General features: G+C 40.7%; 1 protein-coding gene across 2 annotated transcripts; it reads left to right on the top strand.

The window, feature by feature from the left end:
• The first annotated feature begins 7,609 nt into the window (after positions 1-7,609).
• LOC124281235 (glycoprotein-N-acetylgalactosamine 3-beta-galactosyltransferase 1-like) lies at positions 7,610-20,475 on the top strand. 2 transcript variants are annotated; one of them, XM_046717264.1, is made up of 5 exons: positions 7,610-7,915; positions 9,142-9,189; positions 17,691-18,166; positions 19,246-19,437; positions 20,052-20,475. In XM_046717264.1, exons 1-5 carry the CDS (start codon positions 7,813-7,815, stop codon positions 20,238-20,240), a joined length of 1,008 nt encoding a protein of 335 aa, XP_046573220.1. In that variant the 5' UTR covers positions 7,610-7,812; the 3' UTR covers positions 20,241-20,475. The 2 variants fall into 2 exon arrangements, with proteins under 2 accessions (XP_046573220.1, XP_046573218.1); XM_046717262.1 differs by having other exon boundaries at positions 17,688-18,166.
• The last annotated feature ends 2,418 nt before the right edge of the window (positions 20,476-22,893 follow it).

Below are 22,893 nucleotides of genomic sequence, written 5' to 3'. Positions count from 1 at the left end.
ATACCAGGTGTTCACTCCAAACGTGTTTAACTCGCATTTGATTTATATACGTGAACTTCACTGATGCATAACCTTTGAAATGCCTTTCGAATCGACATATACAATCAATGGTATCTAGCAGACGGTTGTGTGGAAATCTGTATATCGCACCTCGGCTATGATGATGGCGTTGACAACGATGTCCACGGTGAAGCCGGGTGACGTGACACTGTCGTAACGCCTGTTCACCTGGAAAGTAAATGACGTCTAAGGAATCAAAATAACAAAAGCACATAACTGTCGTTACATCTGTTTATGACTCTGACAAAAACGTCCTTGTGATTTTAGCTTCTTAATTAGAAATAGTTGCAGTGTGTCGCAACATGCATATTGTGCACGTATTATATGCATTCAGGTTTTTTCAGTGAACATTTAGGAACAAGTGATATTAAGTTAGTAAGGTGTGTTTAACAAGGATTTGTACCAATCTTTCAGTTACATGAGGCTAATGGTTGTGGTAGTTTACCCCATAGGACAAATCCAAAATAACGAGTGTTGCGCTTACAGATCAGGGCCCCGTTTCACACGACTGTTTAAGTCTATACTGCACTATAGGAGGTACGATTGCTGTGAGAAAAGTTACGACATCCTAGGCTTACGAGAGATTTGTGAAACGGGGTCCAGGAACCAGATCCACAATGCTTTCGTAACGTTACGACCTGTCGTAACTCTATAGTTTATCATAACCGTACGAATGTCGTAGCGCTACGAACGTTTTGTGGATCGGGACAGGGATATTTTCAGGGTGAATCTGAGATCTCAACACTAAGCGGATCCTGAAGTAACTAAGTTACAAGAATCGGAATAACGCGCGACTTTAACTCCTTCGAAACCATACTCAAAAGGTTATGTTGGTGACCCGTGACCTACTTACAGCTTCCATGATGTTGGCGTAGTAATCCACCATCTCCTGCTTCGTGGCGACGTTGTCGTTCCTGTTCCTCCTACTCCAGCTGTTGGGGGGAAAAGCCGTATTTGCGGGGAGTGTCATAACAGGCGCTTTTATTCACCAAAACTCGGCGCTTCCACGCTCTTGTGTGCAAATATTCGTGCATGTGCGTACGGTTGTGTGAAAGGTGCGTCAACAGAAGAAGTATGCTTTTTAACCGAGTGGAATGCGAAATACAATGAGATCTGGTTTGTTGGTTGTTTAACGCCGCAATCAGCAATATTCCAGCTATATGACGCTGGTCTGTAAATAATCTCGTCAGGACCAGACAATCCAGGGATCAACATCATGAACATCGATCTACGCAGTTGAGATACGATGACATGTGTCAACAAACACAGCGAACCTGATCACCCGATCCCGTTAGTCGCCTCTTACAACAAGCATGGGTTGCTGAAAACCAATTCTAACCCGGAACTTCACGGGTTTAATGCTTTTGACATGTGATATAGAATACGATAACAGGAAACAGCCATGCAATGTAACATATTATAAAAGTTTTCGTGTACATGTGTAGAACAATTGATGTTAGGTAAAAGATATTTTAGAACCGATCACTACATTGGCCAATGATTGATATCGAAACATATTTACGGGAATTGATAAGTTGAAACATCCTTACAAAAGAAATAGTGGATAGTCAAGAATGATGATCGTCTCGATCAGAAAGTTCCCAACCGCCTGTCTCTTTGATCTGTGTTCAGGAAACAGTTTCTCCATGAAATCTATTAAAAAAGGAAAAATGACAATAACCAGACATGTTTAATATCCACATAGCTCTCGGATCCCGTATCTGAGTGGCAGTAAACACCGCTTTTATCAAGATCGACACCATATAACAACTGTAAGAGACTTTCAATTTGAATAGGGGTTTACACATCTTGGAAAACGAAACCGTGCCATCGCCGTTAGGCAATGGGTGTTTCAGTTTTACAGTATTTGCTGGAAGGCGAAATGCAGTTTCCCTGCGAATGAATCTTAAAGTTTCTACTTTCCCATATCCAATTAAGTGAATTACTATCTTTCTAATACATTTATAATAATAATAATAAGTGTTCTTGTATAGCGCACAAATCAAACTGCAAGGCAATTTCTCTAGGCGCTAAAAGATAGAGTGATCTGAAAAAAGGATTAAAGTTCATAAGCTTGTTTAAAAAAGGAAAGTTTTCAGTTGGGACTGGAAAGATTCCACGGACGCGGCTTGTCGGATGTGAAGAGGCAGTGAGTTCCAGAAAAGGGGAGCTGTGTAAGAGAACTGTCTATGTCCATATGACTTTAATCTGACCTTGGGGACATTCAACTGACAATTAGAACTTGATCTTAAAAGCCGTGGTGGGACATATTCACTGAGGAGATCTTTCAGATACAGTAGAACACGGTTATAGCGAACACGGATATAGCGTACAAACGGATATAGCGAACAAATTTAAAAGTCCCGTCAACAGTCCTTTATAATATCATTAAAATTATACGTGAATTACGTGTAGATTGGAGCTTTGTCATGGAGGCACTTGAAAGCGAGAGTGAGGATTTTATATTCTATTCTCTGTTTCGTGGGCAGCCAATGTAAGCGTATCAGCAATGGTGTAATGTGACTGCGCTTGTTGACTCGGCAAATCAATCGCGCCGCAGAGTTCTGAATCCTCTGGAGCTTGGACAATAGATCTTGGCGGATATTTACAAGAAGACTGCAGCAATAATCCAAACGTGAGAGAACAAGTGAACGAACTAGGTGGTGAGCTGCATCAAATGTCAGAATATCACGAATGGAAGCAATATTTCTGAGATGAAAATAGCATGACTTACAAACAGAGTTTACGTGTGTTTCCATGGATAAATTTGAGTCTAGAAAACACCAAGGTCTTTCACGGAATCACTGAAAGGAACTTTCTCATTACCCACTACCAACGAAGACACATCCACCTTAGCAGTGCTACTGGGTGATCCACACAGCAAAACCTCGGTCTTACTGTCATTTAATCTCAGCTTCCTTTGTATCATCCATGCTTTGGAGTCAAGGATACAGTCTTCGATTATAGACATATCGGCTGGAAGTGAGTCCGGTTTAGTGGAACGCAACAGCTGGGTGTCATCAGCATATGACTCGTACATCACAACATGATGCCGAATGATATTGCCGAGATTCTTCATATAGAGTGAAAAGAGAATGGGCCCAAGAACGGAACCTTGTGGCACTCCGTATGTAAGCTGATGCGTACACGATTTCACGTCTTGAATGACCACAGATTGTGTCCTATTATTGAGGTATGAGACAAACCATCCAAGAGCTGTGCCATGAATACCAAATTCTGTTTTCAGACACTCAGTTAGTTGAACATGGTCAATGGTATCAAAAGCCGCTGATAAATCAAGCAGCGTTAGAACTGTAACATAGCCCGCATCAGCTGCAGCAAGAAGTCTCTCCATCACATGCAGAAGTACGGTCTCTGTGGAATGATCGGAGCGATATGCAGACTGATGCACGTCATAGAGATCATTCAAGGTCAAGTGATCAACAAGGCGTACCTTGATTGCCTTCTCAAGCAATTTTGATATGAAGGATAAATTAGAGACAGGCCTATAGTTCAGGCATTTATGTAACTGTTTAATCTGTTTCATGATTTGGATGCAGGAAAACATAAGTTCGCATCGCTTTACTCTGTGTAAGAATGTTACTCGTTTTAACGCTAGGAGTTCTACCCTAGTTTATTACCACTTTGTTCCAATGACTATTTAGCCTACATATTTCGACAAAGATGACTTACAGCTACGATTATGGTAAACCCCAGAAGTATGTTGATGGTTGAATGGACCCAAGGGGAAATGGACACAGCTGACCATGTGTCGGTTTTTTGCGGTTGGACCTCATGGGTATCATTAGGCCGTCGGTAGTACAATGGCTTACCGTCCACGGTATCATTAGGCTGTCAGTAGTACAATGGCTTACCCTCATGGTGTCTGTCTTCTGTGAAGGTGAGGGGCCTCGTGTGGCCCGGAGTTTTACTGGGTTTTAAGTCTATCGATTCTGACTTTCGTCGACCAGACTGAAACTTTGCCAGCTGATCACGTCCTGACATCTGGGAGAGAAAGAGCTGTCAGTACTCTACACATACATAACACTGGATTTTAAAACGCCCCAAGAACATTTTAACAATTACAGTTGACCAGCAACGGGCAAGAATCCGTCTTCAGCAACCCATACTTGACGTAAGAGGCGACTAGAGGGGTTGGTTGGTCAGGCTTCGTGACTTGGTTGATGCATGCCATGGTATCCAATTTGCGTTGATCGATGCTCATCGCTTGATTGTCTGGTCCAGATTATTTGGAGATCTACAACATAGCTGGTGGTCCACGCTTTGTACTCCACACATTGTCCCATCATGTGTAATCGCGCTTTACCGCAATCCAACCGTTGATGTTAGTGAGTGAGTGAGTACGGTTTTATGCCGCTTAAAGCAACATTATAGCACTATCACGGCGGGGGAACCAGAAATGGGTTTCATTTATGATTGTACCCATGTCGGTAATCTAACCCAGGCGTTTGGCGTGACGAGCAAACACTTTAACCACTAAGCAAGCCCACTGACCCACGGTAAGTGTGGAAGTACAGATTTAAACTGTGCTCCAGCCATTTCACCGGGGTGACAATGATTAGGATTCACACATTGGAACTCGAATCCTGTAACGACCCGACATTTAAGCCACTAGGCTGTTCCCTTAACTTTACAGCTATTTCTGATAAAAACAACAACGATATCACTGATATGAGTAATCGGCAGTGTATTTAGCTTTTTTGGATATATTTATTGAACTATTTCGAACTATTGTGATGAGAAAGCACCGTGTGATTTGATTATGATAAAAACATCTCAAAGTGGCATATCAGTCAATAAAGGAAATATACCGGTTTCATTTTGATATGGTCCCTGACGATTTCGCCGTTTTCGGTCACTGTCAGGAGAACAGGTCCGGAGTCAGGTCCACCTGTACCGGGAAAAATATCGTGTTGCAGCACCATCCTTAACTGCAGTAGTGTGTATATTGCGGTGAAACTACTACTACTACTACTACTACTACTACTACTACTACTACTACTACTACTACTACTACTACTACTACTGCTACTTCTACTACTACTACTGTGTTACATCTGACCACTTTCTAAATAATTGCCATCATTATCATCATCATCATCATCATTATTATCATCATCATCACAAATAAAAAAAATAATGTTCCTAGTATTAATAAAAACGGAACGATAAGGTTAATGTCAAGAAATAATATACTATTTATATATGACATGTACCAATATTCTTACTTTCACATATAAAGGACGAAACTTTCATCCCAGTGTAATAAGAGAATTTGCCAAATTTGGGGTTTCAAATGTCATTTACCACGTTTATTTTATAATTACATGTTAAATTACACACCCAATATAAGTCTTATTTTAATTGAGACATCATACCAGGCTATAAGAAACCAATGTAAATAGTGTTAATTTTAAAATATATACCAGTCTACACATACCTGAGCATACTCGCCGACACAGTACAAGAACGATGACAACTGAAAATACGCATTTCATCGCCATACCCGGCACGATCTGACATACACAGCAGCTGTATTTGGTAAATATGTGTGTCTACACCCCACACTGAGTTACACGTGTATCCGCCATACTTAACATCCACAACACCCGGTGTCTACATCCCATGCTTGGACTTCTAGTCCCGTAATGTCCCTTGCAGGATTGTCTAAGATTAAAGGTTTTGGTTAAATCATACATTTTATTGATCCATACATGTTTAATGACACAACATGGCCTATTCATTTGATGCCTTGCTGTGAAGGTTGGTGAATACGCATTTCTATGTTTCTGTGTTTGTTGAATCTTCTCCTAAATTCAGCTGTATTTCTCCTGAATAGCAAACCACCAGGTAGGGCAGGACCAAATGCACCATTTTTAACGTCGTTTAGTATGACATGGCCTCATTGGCCATAGCAACAGCGCGACTCTCCAGTCTCTATCAACTTGGCCCGGACGAGCTCGTACGTCGTTTTGAAATGAGTCAGTGAATGGGTGGCTTGGTGAGTGAGTTGGTATGAGTCGGTGTTTCGGGCGGGCGAGCGAGCGAGTGTTAATCATTTGTTTAACACCTCTTCGATCACTCTTTGCTTAAGATATAACATGACATACTCGTAAAGTGCACATGACATACTACCTACCCACTTTCGTGCAACACAAGAGCAAGGGTGTGGCGCTGAGAGAGAATTATTAACGACGAAAATCTTGGATTCGAACCCACTGTCAATGAATTCCTGTATTGTTTAGTGACGTAGCTATGCACACTGAATTTCACTACGTTAGTTTAGGACTTTTGTTAGATACATAATATATTCATATATGGTAAATGCCCCAAACATAGCGTTAAATAACAATTATCAGTCAGCGATTTTCCCGCGGTACTTCCTTTTCAGAAAATCAAGTTAGCAAACAGTTTCCTGGTACAACCTTAAGCAATAGTACGCTTAGAGTTGATGAACGTATTTCATCCAGAGGATACCCCAAAACTTTAATGTTTACCTTCGGAACCCACAAACAAATATCATCTGTCCACGGAATTTCCATAAACCGCATATTTAACGAAATCCCTGTTACCTATATATTTAATCTACGGAATCAACATATATTCCATTAACGGAATTCCCGTTAAACCATATATTTCACTCTCAGAATGCCACATATCCCATCGAAGTACAACAAATCATCCAGTGAATCCACTTTAACCTTACTTTTTGGACCACCGAATTCCCCCTCAACCATATTTCACAGTCGGAATCCCCGTAAACCACACATTTCATCCACGGACATTCCCTAAACCATCATCCTTGGAAACGGAGTAAACCTATATACTTCATCCATGGAATACAAGTACCATATATACGACCCATACAATGTCCCTAAGCCATATATACCCCTCAGAATCTAAGAAAACCATATTTAACTTCATCCACATAAACCGTTCATATCGCACATAGAATCCACATAAAACATATATTTCACTGACGGAATTGACTTAAACAATATAATTGACTTACGAAGTTGTCCTTTCAAACCGTTTTACCAAAGAAGTCCCCCAAAACAATCTATTCCACCAAAGATGTTATATTTCACCACAGAGGTCCCCCTAACATTATATTTTATTACCGTATCCATATAAACCAGAAAAGTATGGGTATTACGCGGAAGTCAATACATTGATTAATATGCACCGTATGGGCACGGGAGGACTGGCAGTCCGAGCACGTTGGATTCAAGTCAGTAAAAACACGTTTAAGTCTGGTAACTCAGATACAAATGCAGTCAGCTAAATTACCACAAAAACACAGACAATATCAAAATTTCGCACATAGAATCTATAGTAACTACTAGTAAACAATCAGATCGTTGAGCAAAGAGCATCTGTAAACCAGTGCTCCACATCACCTACACTATGCTGCTGCTTGCCATAGTTAAACGTCAAGCACTACCGTCATCTGTGCACGGGATGGCAGCATCTGTTATTGACGTATTGGCGTACGTCGTGCACGCTGTCGTCCACAATGTACATCGACTCCATCGTATTGATCAGCATACACTATGTCAGTTTCATGTTAATAAACGACTACATGCATTTGGTCTGGATCGGACAATTTAAGTGGAATTAGTCAAACTAAAACACCAATGGCGTACAAAGGTGTTGTGTTAACGTCATTATTTGCAGATGAATACCTCAAGCAGGCTGGTGCTAGTTCGTATGTTTGAATGACGTGTCTCCATGAAGGAAGTCAAACTTGGTTTCTTCGCACTGGTGGTAGTTTCCTTCTACCTTGTGTTTCTTTACCTCGCTCTCAGCACCGGCAAGCTTCTGCACTGGAAAGGTAGGAGTTTATTATGTTGATAGATTGATATATTTACCCATCTGTAATGATTCATGAAAAACATTCACATTTAAACCACATTAATTCGAAGATGTATTAATATTCCGTGATTGGTGTGATATTTTGTACTAAATCATATAAATGTGTTTATCATGCTAAGACACGTTTTGAATATGTGTTGAGATGCTGCGAATGTTGTGTGATCCTGTATGGATGAAAATAGAGGCCCGTCTACACCCCCGCACAACCATCACAACCCACACAACCTCCACTTCCGGTCTGTGTCTGCGGGATATACATTTAAGGTTTAGTTTGTGGTACTGATGTGAAATAAGATTAGACCCTCCGGTCCATATGCCATTTTAAGACTTCACGGATATACATGTATATGGTTTCGCCTTTAGTGAGAGAATCATACCTTATGGTAATACTGCCACTCTAGCTAGTATACTAATGTGTGACTGTGTTAGACTTAATGCGGAAATACATACAAATGTTCAAGACTGAAGACTTTCTAATAATAGTGTACGTTAGTGCGTGAATCGCTGAGTGCCTGGCTTTAATGTGAATGAATGAATGAGAGTATGAAACGTATTATATAGAGTCTGGAGATAACACTACACAAAGCTTGCTCATACATCAATAAAAACAAACCATATAGACATGCACCGTCAATGGGGATAAACAGAAAACATATGCCATAAATATGAAAGAACAAGGACGCACATGCAGACTCATCTAAAATATCGACGCGAAGGTATATAAATAGAAATGGATCTAGACTGCCGATTACAAGTACCGGCACAAAGGATATGCCCAGGAGCTGACTTACAGATTCAGGTAATCATATATCGATCACAGGAAACACGTGTCACCTGCAGCGTCAGTGTGTTCCAGGTTTCGTTGGACGTGCTGTCATACAAATCATCTTAGCGACAAACACGTGCAGGGGCAAGTCAGTTGTTTACCTGCAAAACAAACAAACAAGCAAACAAAACAAGGGGGGTATATTGTACAGCTGTACAAGTCAAAACAAAACTTGCATGGCAGAAGGGGAATACACTTAATATGTGTTTACAAACACGCTCATACATCAATCTGGATATCGGGCACAGCTGGAGAAACAGATGGGATTTCTGTTGATTTAAGTTTTGAATTGAATCTATTAACCATTTATTAGTCTTGCGTGAAAAGCTGATGTCATCATCGTTGCTTTCTCTCTTAAGGATTCAAAGGTTCAGAGCCCTGGTTGAAGGCGCGGTATGTACACAAAGGTATGTTTGTCTTCTTTACGGCTTCTACAGATGCTATTCTAGTGAGTGAGTATAGTTTTACGCCGTTTTCAGCAATATTCCAGCAATATTACCGCGGGGGACACCAGGAATGGGCTTCGCACATTGTACCCATGTACAGTGGGGAATCGATCCCGGCTCTTCGTCGTAACGAGCGGACGCTTTAACCATTAGGCTACCCCACCGCCCCCGATACTATTCTAAAAGCAAATCACCGTGGACTAGAGATCACCTATAGACACATGCGTCTGGGGGATGTAGTGTCTGACAGAAACATTTCTTTGATGAATCATTAGGGGAAGGACCGCCTCCGTGGTGTAGTGGTTAGAGTGTCCGCCCGGAGAGCGGAAGGTCGCGGATTCGAACCCCGGCCGCGTCATACCAAAAGATGATAAACTGTGGTACTTGTTGGTCCCAGCCTGCTGCGCGGCATTAATGGGTACATCAAGGACTGGTCGGCTCGGAGGTACTTATCATTATGTGTAGTGGTTAGAGCGTCCGCCCGGAGGGCGGAAGGTCGCGGGTTTGATCCCCGACCGCGTCATACCAAAATATGTTAAAATATGGTACTTGTTGGTCCCTGCCTGGCGCTCGGCATTAATGGGTACAACAAGGACTGGTCGGCTCGGAGTCAGTATACTGTGTCTGAGAGGGGTATTCATGCTTCACTGCGGCATGGTATCTCAGTGAGCTAGCACTATAAAACCAGCTTCAGTCTTGGCTAGTACAAGCAGCCACACATACACACGCATGCACGTCGTCATATATGAGCGAAATATTCTCAAGTGCGACGTTAAACCCCGTGTCACCTCACCTCACCTCACCTCACCTCACCATTAGGGGAAGACGTCATTTGATTGTCCAGTTGCTCGCACTACTTGCCAGAATAATGGATAATCAATGCGTCGTATAACCCAGTAGAAATCATCTGCTCCTGATTTTCGGGATCATGACTACATACAATTTGATATGACGTCTCTCATGATTAGCGAAGTTTGCATCCACAAGAATAATGTATTAATATCACATAAACGTAATTATCAATAATAAATCATTATAACTTGTGAAGTAGCAACAATAATACTCTAAACACGTGTCCGTTAAATGAGTAAAATGTTTGAACCCATTATTTCTGGAATATTCCTAAAAGCGGCGTGGCACCCATGAAGGGCCACCTCCTCGTGGTGGGTGCTGGGTAATGCTAAGCGCCCTTCAACCCCCCGTTGTGGACCCGGGGGTATATTTGGTCCACCAACCCGTTTGCCGTGGGTTGCGCCCCTGTGTCGGTGGAGGACGGGATTCTGGTGGTTGAGGGCACTGGGTCCAGGAACAGCGTTCCTTTGCCCAACACACCACTTCGACCCTTACTTCACCTAGACGGGTGGTTGAATGGGCCCGGTTCAACCAATCGGCTGGTCATGCTGAGCCCTGAGCACTCAATTTCATTGTTCTATCATTTTTTGGCTCGGTTGTATTTGAACATAATATTTGACATGATTTGTTTTGTATATATATATATATTTGATACTGATACATTGATTTTCAAATTTGCGAAAATTTGCCTAGATGCCTGTGCCAGAAGGCGTTGGCTCATGGGCCAATCTGGTAGACTAATTATTTTTATTTTTTCTGCTGGAGTATATCATCCGGGTATCCCTGGTGCTGGAAGTCGGAGATCCACTTGTAATTAGCACCGTCTTTACGACACTCCATGGTGGGTGGGGAGCTCGGATGATGAACCAATATAAACTAAACATGGAGTACCAAACACCCTCAAAAAAGACAAAACGTCCACTCGACATTGATGAGGAACAGCGACCTTGTAATTCTGTTGATTATTGGCCACGATTTTTGATTATGGAAACTCCGGATAAGACTCCCTTGAAACTTAATCCTTTTGCGTTTCTAAAGGTGTCAACGGAATAGCAGGAGAGGTACGAAACATCAAACGCTTGCGTTCAGGATCACTTTTGATTGAATGTAGCAGAAAACAGCAAGCGACCAACCTGCTATCTACGGATATGTTTGTTGGAGTTCCTGTTATAGTCTCTGCCCATAGAACACTAAATACCACTAAAGGTATAATCAGAGACAAGGATCGACTGTTGGCTGATATGTCTGAATTAGACATTGTTTCTGAAATGAAAGACCAGGGAGTAATATATGTGAAACGGTTTACGACCCGCAGAAACAACGAAACCATTCAAACCAACACATACCTCTTTTTCATTCTCTTACCCAAATCCTCCAAAGTCAGTCAAGGCAGGTTACTGCAATATGTCAGTTGGCATCTATATCCCAAATCCTTTGAGATGTTTTTAGATGTCAAAAATATGGCCATGGTGTTAACACCTGTACAAAACCAATAACGTGTGCTCACTGCAGTGAGACTACACATGTTACAGAAGACTGTAATAGTACCAAAGAAGTGCACAAACTGTACAGGAAGTCATTCTTCCTTCTCAAAGACTGCCCAATTTGGAAAAACAAATGGAAATTTCTAAAATCAAATTTACCCAAAATATTAGCTTCGCTGATGCAAAAAATTGTTGAATCAACAACAGCACCATGTGGTTCGTATGCATCAGGTTGCAAGATCATCTTCGGACACAGACCCAAAGGTAAACACCTTATCAGTACCCACCTGTTCAATACATTGTCAAACAGACTTGACGTGGGTAAAAACCACCAAACCTCAGTCACTCACACCTGAACAGTCTACTCAGACTTTGACCTCTGGAAATACCGTGGACATCCTGTCTGAAGTTCCATCACAGTCATCTAGTCAGGATTCATCTTTATCCGGGGAAACCTCATCATCTCAGTCAGCCCAACCAACTCGATCGAAAACAAATTCAAAGAACACTGTTCAAAGTTCTCATAAACCAAGAACAGACAGCGAAAAAAAGTGGCAGACCCCCAAAGGGGTCAGAAAATCCAATCAACATATTCAATAAATACGGATCACTTGAGGACATGGAAGTGTCCGAAAACTCCTACCCCAGGGCACATAGCTCGTCGCCCTCGAAGAAGTTAGGGTAGATCCCTATCAATCCACCCAAAAGATAGGTCATTTTACTGATATTGTGCAGTGGAATTGTAGAGGTCTACGGACTAATTTTAATGAACTACAGCTATTAGTCCAGGATCTAACACCATCAGCATTCTGTCTGCAAGAAACGTATCTTAAACAGACGGATGATTTTACTTTACGCCAGTTTACAGCATATCATTATTTTTCTCCTCTTGGTGATAGGGCCACTGGAGGATCTTCTATACTTGTACGGCAGGGTGTTATTCACAGTCCTGTTACACTTAAAACTAACCTCCAAGCTGTTGCAGTGCGACTTACTCTGGGTGTAGCATTTACATTATGCTCTGTATATATTCCGCCTTCATGGGCACTTCAGCAGACTGATCTGCAGTCACTCTATGACCAACTCCCGAAGCCCTGTGTTATTATGGGTGACCTAAATGGTCACAACCCGCTATGGGGTGGTAATAACACTAATACTAAAGGCAAAATACTGGAAGATTGTATCTCCAATAATGATCTATGTATATACAATGATGATTCAAGCACCTATCTGCATCCTGCAACCGGAACCTATTCTTCTCTAGATCTGTCTCTTGCAGACTCTAACCTCCTAAATGAATTTGATTGGTCTGTCCATAGTGACTTCTGTGGAAGTGATCACTTCCCAACTATTCTTTCAGAAATAACTCCATCTGATTCTCCATCATATACAAGATGGAACTTTTCGAAGGCTAACTGGACCTTATTTCAAACTATATGTAAATCGAAATTACGACCTGAATTCTTCAGTGACGTACCTGATCCCATTCAGATTTTTGCTGACGTTTTAAAGGAAATAGCTGATGAGGGTATACCGAATTCCTCTACAACTCCACACGTACGGAAACCATGGTTTAATACAGACTGCAGACAAGCCAGAAAAGCGAGGAAAAAGGCAGAACATTATTTCCGCCATCATCCAACTGTTCATAATTTAAATAAATTTAAAATACTCAATGCGAAGGCCCGTCGTACCTTCAAACAAAACAAACGACAATCTTGGAGGAAATATGTCTCCAAAATAAATTCACGCACACCCATGTCTAAGGTGTGGAACATGATTCAGAGAATAAAAGGCAAAGGTTCAAAATCTGCTGTTCATCATCTTAAAGATGGTGATAATTTAATTACTGACAAGTCTAAAATTGCAAATAAAATTGGCGAAACCCTTTCCAAAAATTCTTCATCGGCAAACTATGTCCCTGAGTTTCAGAGATATCAGAAACAACAGGAAAAGACAAAACTTAATTTTGAATCACATAACGGTGAAGATTATAATGAAGTGTTTTCATTACATGAGCTACATACTGCTCTTGAGCAAGCTCATGACACTGCAGCAGGGGATGACAATATACATTATCAGCTACTGAAACACTTACCTGAACCATGTCTGATGACACTTTTAGATATATTTGACCAAATATGGACGTCTGGGGAATTTCCCCCTTCATGGCGTAATGCCATTGTAGTCCCAATACCAAAACTCGGCAAGGATCATACAGATCCGTCTAATTACAGACCGATATCTCTAACTAGCTGTGTCTGTAAAACCATGGAACGTATGGTGAATAATAGATTAACTTGGTATCTTGAAACCAATAACCTTATTACAAATATTCAATGTGGTTTCAGGAAAAATCGTAGTACCATGGATCATTTGGTACGCTTAGAATCCTTTGTCAAAAATGCAATAGTCAATAAACAACATGCAGTATCGCTATTCTTTGATCTCGAGAAAGCGTACGATACCACCTGGAAGCATGGCATTTTAAAGGATTTACATGATTTTGGTTTAAGGGGTCGTTTACCTCTTTTTATATCACAGTTTTTAAAAGACAGACAATTTCAAGTCCGAGTGGGTTCAACCCTGTCTGACCATTACAATCAGGATCAGGGTGTCCCACAAGGGAGTATTTTGTCTGTCACTTTATTCAGCATAAAGATCAACAGTTTATCCAAGGTTTTAAACGATTCCATTGATGGATCACTTTTTGTGGATGATTTTAACATTTCTTGTCGCGGTAAGAATATGCATACTATTGAACGGCCTCATAAATATAAGCCTCATAAAGACCCAGAACTGTTTTTAAATGGCACTCCCATCAAGGTTGTCAAAGAGGCAAAATTCTTGGGTCTGATTTTCGACTCCCATTTAACCTTTCTTCCGCATATTAAATCCCTAAAAACTAAATGCCTGAAGGCACTCGATTTATTGAAAGTCGTGTCTAATTCAAGGTGGGGAGGGGATCAAGCTACGCTCCTACACCTTTACAGATCACTTGTCCGCTCGAAGCTTGATTATGGCTCCATCGTATATGGTGGAGCCTGTAAAAGCAACTTAAAACTCTTAGATTCAGTCCACCATCAAGGTCTGAGACTTTGTATTGGGTACTTCAGAACATCTCCTGTTGACAGTCTCTACGTCGAGGCAGATGAGCCTTCTCTTACCCAACGCCGTATAAAATTATCATTACAGTATATTACCAAGCTATATTCTAACGAGTCTAATCCTGCGTTTCAGTGCATCTTTAATCCTCTTTATGAGGACTTGTACAACAAGAAATCTTCTCTTGTTCAGCCTCTTGGGCTCAGGATTAAGCCATTCATTACTGCTGCCGGCATTGAGCTGGAAAATATATCTCCTTCCCGTCTTCTTTCTTCTCCTCCTTGGCAATTGGTTAGGCCACAGGTCGACCTCACACTGACTAAGTTTAAGAAAGCAGAAACTAATGGTGCAATATAAACAAGAATATAATCAATTAAAAAGTAAATATAATACATATAAATCCTTATTTACAGATGGGTCCAAGGATGGTGGCGCGGTTGCTTGTGCCACTGTCATTGGGTCCAGAACAATATCTTCCAGATTACCCAATGACAGTTCAATTTTCACAGCTGAAGCAAACGCAATACTAACAGCTCTTAAATATATAAATAGACACCCTAAATATAAACAATATATCATATTTTCTGACTCTCTTTCTTGCCTTCAGGCCATTAAAAATATTTCTTGTAAACATCCACTTTTAATAGAAATTATAGAATTATATAATGATCTTGCAAATGGCCAATACGACATCGTCCTCTGTTGGTTACCCAGCCACGTTGGCATTTCTGGGAATATAATGGCCGATTTTGCTGCTAAGGCAGCACTCAACAATTCTATGACACCACTTCTGATCCCATACTCTGATTATAAAGCCAGCATTAAAACATACATCCGCGATCTGATGCAAAAGAAGTGGGATACCCAAGTAGGTATCAATAAATTACATGCAATAAAACCCTATATTGGTTACACCTACTTGGGTTGTCAGTCCAGATTTGAAGAGGTCATCATACGACGATGTCGTATTGGCCACACAAGATATACTCATGAGTACCTATTGAAAGGTGAGGATCCTCCGTTTTGCATCCCTTGTGATGAAAGAATCACGGTCAAGCATGTCCTGCTTGACTGTGTAGAATATTCCATCACAAGGGATAAGTATTTTAATGTCAAAACATTGAAGGATCTTTTTTATAATGTTAATATAATTTATCATTTAATAGTTGAATTTTTAAAAGAATTAGATTTGTTAACTGATTTGTAAATAGATAAATATTTTATTATTGGTAATTTAAATTAGTCACTGAGATTGTTAGCGGCTGTACCCTCAAAGGGGGTTGACGTAGCGTAAAATTATTGTCCTCCTGAGAGGGTACGTAAGTCCCAAAACATTTCAAGTACATTTAGGTATACCAGGTGTTTTAATCGTAGTATTTTTGTCATTTTAATGTATGGCTAATTCTCGGTATAAACGCCAATGGCTGAAGGGATGGTGTAAATCCAGCTAGGGTCCATGCAGGTAGCAAAGGTAATGTAAGTCCCCATGGGCCTTAGTATGGTGATCTACCTTCAGTTGTTGGCGATCTATAGCCTGTTTTTATCTTGTATTGTCCTAATAGTGCTATTAGTTTTAACCTTCCACACTAGTTTTAAATCTAATTGTGATATCCTAGTTGTTTTACTGTCCTTCGATGACAGGTTTTATAATATATACATTTCCCATTACAATGTAAAATGTTCTCGTCACAATATGGCTGAAATATTGCCGATGTGACGTTAAATATTAACTCACTCACTCACTAAAAGCGGCGTACAATCACAGTCACTCACTTACCAGTTGAACTTTTGTGTACACCCTTCGAACGTCCGTGTACACCCATGTACATACAGCACTTTGAGGTAGTTACAAGATATCCAGACTGTATGATAAACTGGTTCATAAGTTGAGTTATTGCTCCATAAAGGTAGATACCGTTTTTGAAATGGTAAAAGTGTAACATAGAACTTACAAACATCAATATTTGAGTGGATAACATCGTAGCGATGGGGAGCAGTAGGACGCTGATATTCCATATACCAAACCATAAACACAGCACGAAGAATGTATATGATCATGATCTTTTATTTCGCTATTTAAGCCGCTAAAGGTTGCACGGGGTGTTACGAGCTTACCAAAATCTTTGCCCTAGGACCAGCTGTTTCAGACAGCTCAGCGTTGAGATTTCAGATCATACACTCTCTGAACCCTGATGAAATAAACTGTGCGGCACAGAAAGCGTCAATCATATTTGATGTGGATGAAATAAAAAAAAAAAAAAATTCTTTGGTAATATATTTGATACGAACATCATTGGCGGCTTTGGACCGTAAATTTGCTGTTATCGGCCGGTAACGTGAAAGTTTGTATTTATTCGTAAATCAAATTTTCTAGCATATATTAAAAACCCAACCCAAATGGCTGCTCTCGGGCCTATCAGACACTATTTATCTTACAAGGCATTGTTTCGAAACGTATATAAAGTCTTAAAAAATCGGTGTCAGATAAATGATACTAGTATCTGACAGACACTCATGAAGGAATTTATGTACGTCAACGGAATCTCTGTATGATGTTTGGACATTAAAAACGTCCCCTGTTAATACAGAACGTCAGTACAAAAGAACAATATCATCAGATTCCAGTTGGCAGATGTATCTGTGAAAATCATATGACACCATGTGTTAGCAATAGACTAAGCATGTCCTACCCTGCCACTAGCATACGCCAATCACACAATTTGTCTAAAACATGTACTAGGTATTTATTGCCTGATGCCACACAGCAGTTCTCCTGCCAATCATGTAAACATACCTGACATGTGTAAAAAAAAAATCCAGTTGTTAATTCTGAATGACGACTACTGCTTACAAGTAAAGAAAAACGATTTGGAAATATATTTGTTTTCCAGCACAGTGGGGGTTATTTGAAGTGTCTTCGATAGATTTCTTTCGTAGTTCACTCAGCGTACGGCATACATTGTATACTGAGATTATGATGAAGCTCGTAGCCCACGTTTAATCTGCTTACTGTTCCAGCAGCTGATGTACCTACAGCCAAACACAACACGTCACACATCCGGGTATTTTGCTGGATTACCACACAAGAACAGGCACTGAATAACAAAATCCCTGCATTGAACGAGACCTGGGCGAGAAGATGCGACAACAAGATCTTCATCATGACAACAAACATCACCACACCTGGACATTCTATAATCGACTTCCACATCAAGGAAGGTCGGAAACGTCTAACCAAAAAGACGATAGCAGCAATGAAATACATCTATGATCACTATTTGAAGGATTATGATTGGTTCTTGAAGGCAGATGACGACACGTATATTGTCATGGAAAACCTGAAATACCTCCTGTCGTTCTATAACCCGGATGAGGCGGTGTACCTGGGGCACCTGTTCAAGATGTTCCTCAACCCCGGGTACATGAGTGGGGGTGCCGGGTATGTCCTCAGTCGCCATGCTGTACGCAGACTAGTAGAACAAGGATACAATGTGAAGGTCAGTCATGTCAGTTAGGTTAATAAATATCACCGACAGTGTTCTCGGCCATCTTTGCTTCAAATTGCTGATTGACTGGTCACTATGTTTTATTACGTTTAACGAGGATGATTGAGTGAGTTTAGTTTTACGCCGCTTTTAGCAATATTACAGCAATATAACGGCGGGGGACACCAGAAATGTACCATTGTACCCATGTGGGGAATCGAACCCGGGCCTTCGGCATGACGAGCGAACGCTTTAACCACCAGGCTATCCCCACCGCCCCTGAGGACAAACGATAAGAGGTACTTATCATTATGTGTAGTGGTTAGAGCGTCCGCCCGGAGGGCGGAAGGTCGCGGGTTTGATCCCCGACCGCGTCATACCAAAATATGTTAAAATATGGTACTTGTTGGTCCCTGCCTGGCGCTCGGTATTAATGGGTACAACAAGGACTGGTCGGCTCGGAGTCAGTATAATGTGTCTGAGTGGGGTATTCATGCTTCACTGCGTCATGGTATCTCAGTGAGCTAGCACTATAAAACCAGCTTCAGTCTGGGCTAGTACAAGCAGCCCCACATACACATACACACACATGCACGTCGTCATATGAGCGAAATATTCTCCAGCGCGACGTTAAACCCAATTCCACCTCACCTCACTTATCATTATGTAGAATATGCACAAGATCACAAACGTCGTTTTAGGATGGATCAGGATAATCACGAACAATTTACTATTTTCCTGTCATTTACCCTCGTATTAGTAGTGAGGATAATTGTAATCTTGAACATTGAAATTTGGATGCGGAAAATAAATAACGGCAAGTTTGTATAGCTCGAGCTATTGTTTAGAAAAACAAAATCGAAAATGCCAGTTACACACTTTACCATTGAAACGATCTGTCGTGATTCTAGATTCCGTTTATTGCCATAGAGGTACGGATATGTATTCTCTCGTGAATACACGTCACATCTACATGTTGATATGAACAGGCCGTTGCGAATGAGTGACAGAGTTTTAACGTGCCTCGTACAGCGTATTATTTGAGAGTAACGTTTTATATGATTGTCCACATATTGTCCCGTTTGGTGCAGGGTGCGTGCCGGAAGGGAGGTCGTTACGAGGACGTGGATTTAGCGGTATGCTTGAAGAAGGTTGGCGTGCCTGTGTATAATTCTCTAGACAACACTGGTCGGGAGACCTTCTACCCTTTTAACCTTGGAGACTACATAATGGGGACCCTTCCTAAACAGTTACACCTGTATGATCGACACCCGGCTAAAACGGTAAGACGTCAAGTTCGTGAGAGAGTGATGTCGTTTTAACACCCATTTGAAACGTATTTCAGCAAGTTTATAATATGTCAGGGGATGTATAAAATGTTTGTGAATCTGACAATCACAGTGATGGCGTTTTAGCGTTTCTTCCTTGATTCAGGTTTACCTTGACCACAGTTACATGGATAGTTTCATTGTATGTGAGTTTAGGTGTTCGGTGACATATTTCTTCACTATATCATTTGAAAGTATCTATTGCTTTTAAAACATTCTATCCCATTCCTTCACGTATATCACATCCTATGAAGCCCATCACGTTTATGGCAATCTATGGACTTTGCAATGTGATACGTCCAATAAACACATGAGCTCGCTGACATACCACCATTGTAAACAACACCAGTCCTAAATATTTCAAATTTAACGCTGGTCAGTTCCATCACGAGGTGCTAAACAAAATCTGGAGGCAAAGTTGTGATAATAGAATAATACATCCCTTGAGAGACATTTGACTTTCGGCTGGACAGGAACCCATGACCATTGATTTACTGTTTGGACACCTTTCTGATTAAGTAGACACACGCTGAAATAAATCTAGGTTTATGAATCCTCGGTTGTTTCAGGGTATGATGTGCTGCAGCAAGTTGCCGATCAGTTTCCACAAAGTGACCCCGAGAGACATCCGAATGTTGGAGTTCCTGCTGTACAGGGCAGTTGTGTATGGACGTGACAATGACTGGACTCAGTTCAACCACTTCTTCAAAGCAGAGACAGAACCCCCTTTACCGACCGGAAACGGAAAAGAAGAATGAAACAGGGTTCTTCATACTGGCTCGGTGTTTACTGAGCTCTGACAAGTGCCTTATTTTGCTCACATGTATGAATGGATTTGTTACTACAGAAAGACAATTGGCATGCAAAAACGACCTGACAAACTTTACAAGATATGATCATGGTATTTTGTGTGTTAGTTAACGCCTCATGCCGCCATTTCCAGCTATATGACGGTGGTCTGTAAATAATCGAGTCTGGACCAGGCAATCCAGTGCTTGACATCATGGGCATCGATCTACGCAGTTGTGATACGATGACATGTGTGAACCAAGTCAGCGAGATTCTAATGACAAGCATGGATTGCTGATAACCAATTCTAACCTGGACCTTCACGAGTGTCCTTAAACCAGTGATATGATTATTTTGTTATTTTATGGACAAGGCCAAATCTAAAAATATAACACAGTACTAGTAGAATGGAACGTAGAAGAACATGATGAGATTTGTTGTGTTCGGGTTATCAAACGAACCTTGAACTGAATCTTGGACATAGACAGGGAGCCATTCTAGCGCCGTATTTTTTAAAGAGTTATAAGTTCTGCGGTAATAGAAAGGCAGAAATCACAAATTGCCGTGTTATTGTTGAAAGGGGAGTACTGATGTATTCCACTGTAATAAACACTCCAATGTGTAGATTACATTCCCCAGTTAATCTATCAAACCGGTTGATGTCCACTTTCACGCACGAATTTGCACAATTTGCTTTTTAACATGCACCTTGTTAAGGTAACTAACTTTGTTCAGTGAGTTGATGATATACTGTTTCATTGATGTTTGTCGTAAATTTACAAACTTTAAAAGGATGCCTTGCCAGAAACGACATAATTATTTCACATTCCAAGATTCGTCGCCATCTGGTGTATGATACAACTGTTATCATCAATGTAAACTCCAGCTGTACTACAGTACCCACTTATAATTAATAATTATTGATTGACGCTTACATTTGTAATTCAAAGCGTAACATTCACCAACTGCATACATGGTTTACAGTCGCGTATAAATTCGGTTCATGAAGTAGTGTCCTCAAGTGTACATAAAATGTTCTACATTGTTAAAAGAGACGCACACTGCAATACTGAAGCTATATTACGAGTGTAGAGAGACGTAGTGAGTGAGTTTAGTGTTAAGCCACGTTTAGCAATATTCCAGCAATATCACGGAGGGGAACACCAGAAATGGGCTTCACACAATGTACCCATGTGGGGAATCGAACCTGGGTCTTCAGCGTGACGAGCGAACGCATTAACCACTAGGCTACCCCACCGCCCCAGAGAGTCCCAGTGATTGGGGAACGATGACATACACTAACCAGGTTAGCGAGTCTGAACCTGAGTAGTCGCCTCGTGCGACAAGCATCCATTTCGGTTGCTGAAGACAAGGGTGTAGTCTAACATTTAGTCTATGAAATAGTATCAGACATATTATACGGAAAAAACGGTTCATAAATAATAATCATAAAATATAAGGAAAAGGAGCCCAGAAACTTTCTTCAAACACCTGAATCTGTGGTTATGTAGACTTGCAACATATTCTAGACTTGCATGTGCTTTCTTGGATATGTTTGTTTCAGGATCTGCATGGCAGATTAAAAAGGTTGTATGTGTGGGTTTTTCTCTGGTAATAATTCAAAACAGAGGCGTCACATACATTGTTTTTCTCTTGGTCCATCAATCAGCATCTACATCTGTATAGCTGATGTATGTCACACACCCAATGCAATATGCTGATATGGCTACCGCCTTATCTAGTTAGCATATCCATGGAAAATTATCGACCGTACCATGAGCAACACAGAGACGATAACACTTGAAAACTGATTCCCTTGTCAGAAAATCGGTGGTAGACGATAATCACATAATTTACACCATAGCCTGAAGGATAAATCTCATGTAGACAGTTGATTCAAAATGTCGATTTTGTACGCCATTCTCTTGTGCCTGCAGGGCAGTTCTTTAATTCCAGCAAACATACAAAAATGATAGCTTTTTCACTCCACTGACCAAAAGCTGCATTGGAAATTTGATGTCAATGCAAGTCGCATTTCAAATTTAGCATTAGAATCATTTTTTGGTTCATTTTCTGAAAATTTATTTATAATTATTTATACTGCAACATTTTATTGGCTTGTTTATGGAAACGTGAGCATTCTGTTTACGGATTTACACATTTGGTTCAACTGGGGAGGTGTTTCTTATCTAGCAACAACCTTAAGGGCTCTTTTATCACTTTAACTTCAATCTTGATTTACGTCACAAATACAAGTAACTACTAAAATGTTATTTTTGTGAGTTTCTGAAAACATGCAGGCTGATTTATGAGTTGAAATTTGAAATGAATCACATCAAAAAGACACGAGTTCCGAAGCAATGTATCCTTCTTGTAAAGCACGCCATTGAAAAGAGCACTGTTAATTGACATTAGACACTAGATGTGTCTGGAAGATTAGGATGTTGGCAACGTTGTAAGGCGAGGATAATAAATCTACTCCTGGTGGCAGGAACGCTGGTCTGATGTATTCAGCATTTCGCAAATATTTTAACAAGTTGATGTGTTTCAATGAATGATTTAAAACCACCATGTCACGGTCTATTCTAGAGCATTAACACACGAATGAGTGAAACTGAAATA

The sequence above is a fragment of the Haliotis rubra genome, unplaced genomic scaffold (genome assembly GCF_003918875.1).
Source record: "Haliotis rubra isolate DU_JTF1 unplaced genomic scaffold, ASM391887v1 Scf280, whole genome shotgun sequence".
NCBI classification, from domain to species: Eukaryota; Metazoa; Mollusca; class Gastropoda; order Lepetellida; family Haliotidae; genus Haliotis; species Haliotis rubra.
This window is presented reverse-complemented; position numbering and strand designations above follow the sequence as displayed.